Source organism: Aedes aegypti, chromosome 3, assembly GCF_002204515.2.
Source record: "Aedes aegypti strain LVP_AGWG chromosome 3, AaegL5.0 Primary Assembly, whole genome shotgun sequence".
In the NCBI taxonomy this organism is placed as follows: Eukaryota; Metazoa; Arthropoda; class Insecta; order Diptera; family Culicidae; genus Aedes; species Aedes aegypti.
Window position 1 is genome coordinate 197,300,742 of NC_035109.1, and position 12,112 is coordinate 197,312,853.

A 12,112-nucleotide genomic window follows, 5' to 3' on the forward strand; every position below is an offset into this window, starting at 1 on the left:
ATGTAATAACTAATCAATAACAACTAACATGGTAAAATTTGTTATTTGTGCAAAATACTAAAAAAATATTAAATTTATAAAGAATAACAAACATCGCCATCACAGTAAAATATTTCATTATTTTGATATTTGAAAACTTTATTTGAATAATTCATTAGAACAAACCAGCATCAAATTTTGCCATAATAGCTCATTTTACAATCTTCTATGACATTCATTGAAGATTTAAAAAGCAAATGTTTTTTGCAGGAAAGCAAAAAGTTTATTTTTCAATCATGCTAAATTTAGATATTAAAGTCAAAGAACTAAAATTACCATTATCATGATCTACTCGTGAATAGCATATTTAGTTATTATTTTGTCATCAATATCTAAATAATAACATTTTTAATTATCCCCTCTACCGGCAGCTACATTTTTTACCGCAAAAAAAAATCAATCACGATAACTTTTTTGTTTCTTGGTATTTTTGCACCATTTTTTCATAAGTTCTCAAAAAATTCTTCTAGTCCAGGAATCCATGTCGATATTAATCATTGGTCATCTAGTTTTGAAGATATTCCAATGTTCCTTGGGGGACCGACATTCTCCATACAAAATGTCTTTGGCGACCATTTTGTTTTTGGTCAATTTATCAAAAAAATAAAATGTGGGCTATACATTGTCATTATTATTTGACCAGCGTGGTACTAGAAACATAAATGCTCATTACTCAAAGACGGTTCCACCAAATTGTTTCATTTTTTCACAACATACTCACATTAATGTATTGTTTGAAGGAGTGAATATCCGAATGCGATAAAAATTCTGTAGCCTCAGATATTCAAGTGGGTTATGGCTACGCGTCGGTCCCCCCAGAAATTTTGGAATATCTTCGGTTTCAGATGACCAATAATCAATATCGACACATATTCTAAAACTAGAAGAGTTTTTTGAGAGCTTGTGAAAAACTGGTACAAAAATACCAAGATACAAAAAAAGTTATCGTGGTTTGAATATTTTTTTGGGGTAAAAAATGAAGCTGCCGGTAGAGGGGTTATTTACGATTCTCATATTTTTGCTTTTATTTTGTTATTACAATGGCTAAATATGATATTGTGCAGTTTTTATACCATATAAACTTAGTTATTATTTTTGTTATTTTATCTTTTATTTCAAACAAACAAAAAACAAATTTTGCTATTCAATTTTTTTTTAATGGTAAGTTTAGTTATTCTTTTGCAATTCTCCTCTATTCGGGTTGTCATCGGATAACTTAACTTGATATCTTTTTGTTACTTAACTTTGCTCGGGAAAGAAGTCGGGAAAAGTATTACCATTCGAAGAAAACAACTTCGATTTTGGCCGCCTTCTGACCATTGTGTATTGATTCCAGACATGTTTTGAAGCGTGCACACTTTCGTGAAGGTCCAACTTGGGGTGAAATCTACAATAATCAACAAGTAGACTTGACTGAATATAAGAACACAAGTTAATCAGCTACCTATTTTCAATGTATACTATCAACAAATAATATTCAAACACTACTGAATTGAATTATATAATATGCTAATAATGTTTAACCCGTATAAACCTGAGTGAATGCAACAATTAAATATTTATGTCAGAATATTCGTACAGATATCTAGTTTCTAAAAGCGGCCAGAGGAACTCGGTAATGATCCTGTAGCTGAAGTTATTCCGGTGAGTCCCTAACTGACGTATGAAGGGCTTTTTTATTTGCCTTTTTTGTAGGTAGGCAAATTTCAATTCACAGATAGTTTCCGGAATCGGTCATAATGTGGCAACTTGATCAAAGATTTTTTTTAGAAACGTATCAAAGCGGGTGTTCTTCTAGAATGTTGAAGCCATAATGACAAGGAATGTATTAGGCACAACAATATCGTTGTTTTACCAACATGTGTAATTTAGAACAATTTCAATTTCAGCGCTATTTTCAATTGGCATGGATAATTGCAGTACGATTAATGTTTTGTGTTGTCTCGAAATGAAATAATTTTGGTAAAAATCGGATTATCACCACGAAGCACAAATGTTTAGTACAGTTGTTGGGGTAACATTTGGCCTAGGGAGTGACATTGGTATAATTTGAAATATTACAGCAAGTATTTGGTATATTCATTTATGATTTTAATGTAGTATTCCCTGCAGTTATCTACAGCTACCATTAATATCCTTTATAGGCCTGAGTTGAAGCAAACACCGCTCAGCAAATACTTGATGGAGGCAAATATTTTTTTGTCAGTATACTGGCACACGTATTTAGTTTCTAAAAGTGGCCAGAGGAACTCGGGTATATTCCTGTTGAAGGAGTTATTCCGACGGGTCACTGGGTCAGGTCGGGTAAAAAAGTGCTGTTATTTTGGGACATGCCAAATTATCTTTATTTGCTTGCAATGACAAGTATCTTAATTTGCATAAACCAAGAAGATATGATATGCAACACTTTAAATGGAGAGCTTTGCGCAGTTTAGAATGTACCAAGTTTGGCCATTCGTACACCGATTAAATTATTTAAATTTCAATGTAGCGTAAACAGGAGAAGATAGTAAAAGTAAACCAAAGTCATCTATTGTTACAGCATCACGTTTAATTTTCAACTATCTTTTTAGCTGTGTACTTAGTGCCCAGAATAACTGGCTAGAGATTTGTTGGATAATAAACCGTTTCAATTCTCGAAAAGTAGATATCAATCATAATAGTTCACAAAAATTAGTTCCCATAGGCTTGTCATAGATGTTTACATACAAATTGGCCACTGGAGGATCCCGGAGACCCGAAAATGGTCATTTGTAGGATCAGTCAAATACAGGAAACAAGGTTATCCAATTCAACAGTTCTTCAAAAGGTTGACATAGTAGCCACATTAGAGCCGTTTAGAGAAACTATCAGTGATTTGAAATTTGCCAACGTCCAAGGGCAAAAAAACGCAGCACCCATAGCATTTGTTTATTTTTAAACCAGTCGTTAATCACGATGTCTCAGGATAGTAGGTATATGTACATCCGAGGGAGTAAATACAACTGCTGAACAGAACTATAACTATCTGGGAAAATTTATGTACTGTACGGATATTGATTCATAATTCCAATTTGGCAAAACATTGCCATTTTTCATTATGTTTTAGCTAAACCACATGATATATGGCCTTAATATGCTTCAAATTCTTCTATACTTCTTCTCCTTATCGTTACATCCCAACTGGGACAGCTTCCACAGTTATTAACTAAGAGCATCTTTAACGGGGGCGACTATTCCGGTGAGTAAAATGATCACCCACAGAGCTGTCATTTTAGTTTGGTCACTCATTCTCACACCGGTCGCTACTATATTTAGTAACTCGTTTCCGTACCGGTCGTTGCCTTTTGGGTCAACGTATTGGGTTGTGAAAATAATGGTGATTATTTCAGGTTGGGATTTTTTTTTTAACTCTACTGGAATATCTATTACATTGTGGTGCGGGATTCCGACTGGAATCCTTGGGATTCCGACTGGAATCCTTGGGATTCCGACTGGAATCCTTGGGATTCCGACTGGAATCCTTGGGATTCCGACTGGAATCCTTGGGATTCCGACTGGAATCCTTGGGATTCCGACTGGAATCCTTGGGATTCCGACTGGAATCTTTGGGATTCCGACAGGAATCCTTGGGATTCCGACTGGAATCTTTGGGATTCCGACTGGAATCTTTGGGATTCCGACTGGAATCTTTGGGATTCCGACTGGAATCTTTGGGATTCCAACCGGAATCCTTGGGATTCCAACCGGAATCCTTGGGATTCCAACCGGAATCCTTGGGATTCCAACCGGAATCCTTGGGATTCCAACCGGAATCCTTGGGATTCCAACCGGAATCCTTGGGATTCCAACCGGAATCCTTGGGATTCCAACCGGAATCCTTGGGATTCCAACCGGAATCCTTGGGATTCCAACCGGAATCCTTGGGATTCCAACCGGAATCCTTGGGATTCCAACCGGAATCCTTGGGATTCCAACCGGAATCCTTGGGATTCCAACCGGAATCCTTGGGATTCCAACCGGAATCCTTGGGATTCCAACCGGAATCCTTGGGATTCCAACCGGAATCCTTGGGATTCCAACCGGAATCCTTGGGATTCCAACCGGAATCCTTGGGATTCCAACCGGAATCCTTGGGATTCCAACCGGAATCCTTGGGATTCCAACCGGAATCCTTGGGATTCCAACCGGATTCCCGATCCTTGGGATTCCAACCGGAATCCTTGGGATTCCAACCGGAATCCTTGGGATTCCAACCGGAATCCTTGGGATTTTTTGAATCCTTTTCTTGGAATTCCAGTCAGAGTCCCAAGGATTCCGGTTGGAATTTCGAGGATTCCAGTCGGAATCCCGAGAATTCCAGTCGGAATCCCGAGGATTCCAGTCGGAATCCCGAGGATTCCAGTCGGAATCCCGAGGATTCCAGTCGGAATCCCGAGGATTCCAGTCGGAATCCCGAGGATTCCAGTCGGAATCCCGAGGATTCCAGTCGGAGGATCTGGTTGGAATCCTAAAGAATCCGGTTGGAATACCAAGAATTCTGGTTGGAATCCCAAAAATTCCGGTTGGAATCTCAAGGATTCCAGTTGGAATCTCAAGGTTTCCGATTGGAATCCCAAAGATTCGAGGTGAAATCCTGAAAGATAAATTCTTGCGATGAATCGAATATTTCAAAAATTTCTCCCGGATTTCCAATAATCACATCAGATTCCTAGTATTCTTAAAAAAACCTTGAAATTTTACCCGAATTCCCTAAATTTCATAATTTACACTTTATGCGCATCAAATTTACAAAAATCCCCACCAGAATCTCAGAACTCCAACTGTATGCTTAAATTAAAATCGAATAGCAGCGCTACTATCGCGCAACTAAATTTGCTCACCCGATGCTTCCCGAAAGCAGCGCTGTCTTTTTGCTACCCCGGTTAGCAGCGCCCGGTACGGATCAGCGTAATGATGCTGCGCAATGTAATTTAGTTTAGTCGCGCACCGTTAAAGTTGCTCTAAGAGCTTTCTTTGCCAGTTGATCATTGCTTTCGTATATCGTGTGATAGATACGAAGATTCTCTATGCCCTGGGAGTCGAGAAAATGTCCAATCAGAAAAGATCCTCTACCAGTGGGATTTGAACCCACGTCCCTCAGCTTGGTCTTGCCGAATAACTGCGCGTTTACCGCTACGGCTATCTGGGCCCAAATTCTTCTAATAACGCTGATGTACAGAAAGAGTCGTTTAACTAATGGCCAATCATACCGGTAAGCTGCGCAAGCTTTTGGTATTCTGAAAGGCATCCATAATTGAGCTACTATCGAATATAAGAAACCAGTTTTATTAGTTTTAACTAAATAATTGGCAATGACAATGTGTTTCACTGCAATACATTTTCAATAATAGCATAACTTTCACGTTGAAAAAAGCAGACATTCAGAAAACAGCGCTCAAAGTTAGCAATTTGTCTTCTTATACAAATGTGTAGATTTTTTAAGTACCTTGCTCGCTCTATTATGGGTCACCTTGTCACGATTATTAGTCACTCTGCTCCACACACTTCAAATATAAATGACCCATAATAGTGGGTGATCATATATAAATAAACCATAAATTTCTGCCTTCCATATTTATTTAGCATAACTGCACAGACCATTCATTTTGTTTCTGTTCATGTAAAGCATGTTATGCTTTTATTTTTCAATATGGAACCCCAGGCAACCAGAATGTACATATAACGAAATCACCTTTTGCGTTATGCGATGCTTATATATGCAAAGATTCCGTATAAGATGTCGTCAGAAAGCCTTATGCGTACAAAAGTGGAGGCGATATATGTGCCTAATTCATATGATGAAAATTGACATACTATGCGAGTGTACAGATTTAATTACGAGTTAATCTGCAACCTTATACGACTTTAATTATGATTACAAAATTGATTTGACAGCTGCTACGGATTGATTCGATTTACTTCGCATGTTCATACGGAACAAAACAAAATGCACTGAAAAACTCAGAAAATAGCGTTCTATGCGAGGAAATTAATCTATCAAACGATTTCATTCACCATGTTGTGCGGGTGTGATGTAATTCGCACAAGTAAACGACTTTTTACGTAAATTGTTATGCGACTTCTGGTTGTCTGGGACGACACTAACTTCATATTTTTCCATAATATTTTCATATGCGTCGTAATAGTAGTTTACGGAACAAGTTGCAGAATGATGATTTTTACAGCACGAGTCGTAAATTATGGATTAAGTAAGGATAATTATGATGAGTGCTGTATAAATCGAGTTCAGCAACGAGCTACGTGCAAAATTTTTTGCAATTTCGAAGAATTGAGGGTATCATAAGTTATATCGGAAAGCATTCACCATTGTTTTACAATTTCTGAAAAAATGTTGTGTTATGATTCATTACGCAACTCAAAACAGTTGCGTAATGAGAAAGCGTTACGTAATAAATTATTACAGAACTGGTTTCAGTTGCGTAATGACTATCCCGCACTGCATACTTCAGTGCAGGAAAGTAGGTCGTTTCATGACAGCTTGGCGTGATGAAAAACTGCCTATTACGATGAGAAATTGCAAAAAGTGTACCATCTAATGAGGTAACTTGCAACAGGGGTGAAACTTGCAATACTACGACATATAACCGAGTTGTCTTTTCATTCACCATTGAGTTAAATTATTATAATTTATTCCGCCATTTATTGACCTTAGGTATCCAATAAAAGATTTTGGTGAGGTTTTGAGTATTGTTTTTTTTTGTTGGTTTGCTGGAGGTAGAAATCATATGGCACGTTAGATTGTATGAAATTAATGCTAAAAAACGTTCATCGTACCACACAAACGGTAGAAATATGTCATTCTAGGCATTTGCTATCAGTTATAGTACTTAGTAGTGTACAGATTGAGAATATAAAAGTTTTGATAATTTGATGCTTAAGGTAAAGATAAATCGAAGCCAATTCTAAAATTTTCAAGAGCACAAATCTGGAGAACCAGACATCCATTTCAGCTGAAAACTTAATCGATTAGTCACTTGCTGGTGGTGACCAATCGATTAAGTTTTCAACTCAAACCGATGTTCGGTTCTCCAGATTTGTGCTCTTGAAAATTTGAGTGTTGGCTTCGATTTATCACTATAAAAAATCAAAAACATTTTTGACTACCCTTGTGGCATAACTTGCAACAGCAATTTTGATCTCAAATGTTTGACATTTCTTGCCGTTTGACATCGGAAACAAATGAAAAGGCAAAATTGAACATATATTTGTTCAGTAACATTTAAAATTTTGTACCTCAATCAATTCAATTTACGTTTGGTACTAAATATATAAAAATACATGAAAATAATGAATAATCTTGAAAATCTGTATAAAAATTAACTTGCAGAACTTCCATTGGGAGCTTTCTGTATGAAATATGATGAAAGTTATGTCTAAACACCAACAGAGACCATTTTAAGACATACATATCAATATGTGATACGTCGCTTTGATTTAAATATGTATAAAAAATAAGTTATGTGAAGTATAACCTAGAATATCATGGTATTTGTAGAAAAGTTGCATTAAAATTATTAAATGGCTTTCCAATAACTGTCAAAACTTATGATATGCTAGAATTTCCCCGTGTGGACACCCTATGCAATGCCAATGGAGTTTTCCGTCGAATTGGTTTAATACTCATTATTCAATCAATAATAATTAGTTGTCTAAGAGTAGATTAGTCTGTTTCGGATTATTCTCATGCTTATGCTGAAAATTATGGAATGATCATCGTAACACGATATAGGTTTAGATTTTAATAGTGTACTTCAGGTAGTACTGTGTGTTGCATGTTACCCCACATCAGGGGTAGCATGAAAAATGTCCATTTTCCGTCTCTCCTGATCCCAGAAAACCAAATACTGATAAAATCAATACCGCATGGTATTGTTTACGTGGAGATTAGGGTACCAGATGGTTTTTGTCTCATCTAAATCCTCAAATTTCTCATCCATACAGCTTTGAAGTTGAAAATTGTTGCAAGTTGCCCCGTTTGACGATATATCATAACATGAATGTTGCTATGAAAAATTGGTTAAAAAACATAATGGATAGTTATGTTTTAATGGGCAGTGCAGCTGGTGAGTAGAATTCCATAAACATTACTCTATCCCTCTGGGAAAAAGCCTTTAAGTTCATACGAAAACGTATTTTTTTCTCTTAATGTTTCAAAAAGTTGAATTTTGATCTGTCATTGATTTTACAAATTTCATCTATCTATTTACAAACAAACCCCACAATTGTGTTAATAATTTAAGCGACCTAAATAGAAGATAATACTTTTAACGAAGTCCCAATCATAATTAAGTTGAACAGTTTGTCAATATATTTGTTACATTCCAAAAAATACCATCTTCACCATATTGGATATACAAATTTATTTCGCCTAACCTAGTGAACATATCTCGTATAAGTGGATGAATAGGGTTATACGTACTGCCGTGCGGGGCCATTTGGGCCTAAGTGTGACTTTTACCGCCCTTCCTCATGGCTGGTATGAACGCCAAAAAACTGATATATGACACCCTAGTAACTATTTTTAACGTTTGTCACACAAAATAATAAAATCATTTCATTTTAGTTTGCTTATGACCCAATGTCACCCCACACGACGGTATTATCAAGACATAGTAGCAATAACAGATAATCCGATAATAAACGAGAACTGATTAAATTCCCCATAATGAGTCCATAATTAAAATAATAATAATATTTATACAGTCGAATCTCCACATCTCGATGTTCTATATCTCGATATCTCTCCCTATGTCGATGATTTCTTAGGTCCCTTCATTCTGCATACAATTTCTCTCTCCATATCTCGATATCCTCCTTATCTCGATATCTCCGTATCTCGATGTGTACCTGTTGCTTTATCGTTCCCAATTTTCTCTCTGTATGTCGATATGACCAATATCAAAGGTTACTAGACCAAATTTTTGGGGTTCAAAACAAATTAGGAGCGCGCAACGACGTCTGATTGTTTATTGTTTTCTTGGCAACGTAGTGTTTTTCAATCTAGTATTCAATAAAAATGTGTTCTTTGTCTCGATCTCTCCCTATCTCGATGGTTCCTTCAATATCTAGATGTGGAGAGGCGACTGTAAAAGAAGATCTTCCACTTCAATTGCGCCCCACAGAATATGAAATCTAGACATTCAAATATTCATATCTTATATTGCAAACACAACAAACTTTTTTTTTCGCAAAATTCAGCATAAGTAATGTCAAGAAGAAAAATAAACAGATTTCGACTCATAGGGGTACGAATTTTGATTCATCCTCATCCGGGTGTAAAGATTTAGATTCAAGACAAGTGACCCATTATTTAAGGTTTCAACTCAACTTTAGGCTCTTATTGTGGTTAATTGTATCTCAAAAGATGTGAAAGTTATTGAGAAACGACTGATGGGATGCCTATTTGATATCCACGTATAATGAACAGAGGGTTTTATTCGGCTAGGTGCATAGGTGTACGAATTTCGGCCCACACGGTACATTCTAAACGGTCCAAAATACTTCATTAAGGGCACATTCCTAAATTTCAGAATATTGAATGGGGTGGGATGTTTAGAACATCTTAAAAATCATTGTAGATTTCAGAAAAACTGAACGTCTGTACAACTTAAGGAACGTGATTTTTTTAATACCTACAAAAAACACGCATAAACTATTTAAAAAAGACACCGACACATGGGTTGTTTGCCCTTTAATGAAGTACCACAGTAAAAAATGGACTAGCATGTAACGCCTAATGGAATAGTCGGAAAACATTTCAATCGCAAAGTTTTCCAGTCTGAGATGGGAATCGAAACCACACTTCTTAGCACGATACGACTAAATGTCTGAGAACACTAACCGCACGGTAACGAAGCCCACAACTGCCCACACACTGATTAATACGACATTGTCAAATGAGATATCTCTTCGTGAGATTATTGATGTCCAACGTTATAGCTTGAAAAAAATTGCAATATTTTGTGAATTCCAAGCCAATCAGCAATAGAATATCATTGAACGTAATCTTCAATCCTTGTTATTTAGTAAAATCTAAACAACTGTTTTAAGCAGTCATCAAAAGATTTTGATAATTTTTTATATTAAAGAAATAATATTACACATCTGTCATTTTTTTCCTATATTGCCGCTTACGTCAGCTACTACTACTAAAGAACAATGCAAAAACTCAGATGGCATTGGAGTGCAAGCTTGTAAGCTTCTTGAAGACAATCCGGTTCCACACAGCACATCGAGTGGGCAGAAAACCAGAAAAACATTTTTATTACTCTGACCACCACATCTAAACTTTTCTGGTTACTTGGCATTGGAAACTCGTTCTTACCATTTGGAGTCTGTACATACTGATGCATTGACAAAATACTCGAGATATTGAAGTACTTCGAGAGTCACTAGGAAGTTTTTGGAATGATGTTTATTGTAATCAATTTTTCTTCATCTTTGCAATACATCCCAAACGATACAGGGTATACTTCTTAGCATATGTGTCATGAGCCTTTCGCATTTGTTGATTGAGAGATTTATTTATCAATAAAACAATTTTTGCATTCATATCGTGTGGCAGGCTTGAGGGCATTGTATGATCAGGGAAGTCTAAAACAATACTAATATTCAACATGGTGCATGGTGATTTTTCAACATGGTGCATTTTTTTCAGCTGACCTCATACAATTCCTAAGTTGCTTTTCGGTACTATTGGTGGCATACTTCAACTGACATGAAAAGCATTCCAATGATTAAGTTTGCGATGTTGATTTAGTCTATTGTAATCATCTCATTCTTTTTTAAAAGAAATGTAGAAATACAAAAAAAGGTTCATCATCAATTTACCTTGCTATTAATTGTAGTCATACAATCATTTGTGTGCCACCTACACACTATAAGGAAGCTGAGTAACCCTTTCTTAGTGCACTGCTCTGCAAACACATCACATAAAACACCCTGTGAATTACACACTTAAACAATTTAAACACACATACACACACACTTATTAAACCATGAAACACAGTGCTCCACTCCCTGGCAGATCAAAGCTCCGATGTATCCATTGCAGTCAACAGGAATTTGTCACAATTTATACTTGTTTCAATCACTTTTTTCGTTTATTTTTTATGATAACTGTTGCCCTTATATATCGCTACCAAACTATTACCATACAAAGGGTTAAACACGATTGTTAGCTCGAAAAAGGGATCAAAACTCGAACAATTAAGGTGTTACGTCCGCACCACACGACACTCTACGCTATACTGATTCACACAGTCGCTCACAATCAGTCAATGTATTTTTTTTCACTTTTTGCATTCCCATACTCATTCAGTAGTAGGAACGCTGTCCATAAGAGTATTTTTTGTTACTTTATTGATATTAATTCCATTGTCCAATTGGAACTTTATTTATGTATCTTAATATGCATTGTTGGTAATAAAAATACAGTTTTATATATATAATGTTGTGAAATCTAATAAAAGGCTTGACTATTAGTAAAATAACTATATTTCTTTTGTATTCGCTTCCGATAAGATGTGAAATAAATACATATTAAATCATTCAATTTAATGTTGCAATATACTAATAAGAATCAGCAAACATGAATACAATAATCATTGAAAATTTAAATATCCAATGAAAGGACATCAATGCCATTGAAGAGAGGCACCCTTGTCGATACAATATGTGAATTATAACGCATTATAACAGATAAAAGCTCTACGTTAATGCATACCAAGTTAAACATAGTTTCAAGCGAAATGATTAAGCTTTGAGTATAAGTAAGCGCCGTTGCTATAAATACGGATGAAAAGTTATGCTGCTAGCGACCTCTTTGGACTGCTAGATTTTGTACCTTATGTATGTATGTATATGTGTTATAAAATATTGGTTTAAGAAAGACTCGACTAGGAAGAAGTAAAGCTATTCTACTTTGATGTGTTATTTAGCTATGATTATCTTATTCTTTAGATGATCCACATAGGGTAAAATGGTATAATGCGCCCCAACCTTGCAATACGCCCCACTTCATTTTCAAGGG

At 35.9% G+C, this 12,112-nt stretch overlaps 1 protein-coding gene across 10 annotated transcripts in view; it reads right to left on the minus strand.

Annotated features, from left to right (window-relative positions):
- Positions 1–11,335, minus strand: part of LOC5579527 — a 38,874-nt gene extending 27,539 nt beyond the window's left edge. The window contains exons 1-2 of one of the 10 annotated variants that reach the window (XM_021854503.1): positions 11,234–11,335; positions 10,912–11,022 (exon numbers count right to left, since the gene is read on the minus strand). In XM_021854503.1, coding sequence (XP_021710195.1) covers positions 10,912–11,022; positions 11,234–11,236 — 114 coding nt within the window. In that variant the 5' untranslated portion in view covers positions 11,237–11,335. Of the gene's footprint in view, positions 1–1,283; positions 1,405–10,911 lie in introns of those variants that run through there. The other 9 variants (XM_021854513.1, XM_021854511.1, XM_021854512.1 and 6 more) reach the window with 9 other exon arrangements.
- Positions 11,336–12,112: the final 777 nt, after the last annotated feature.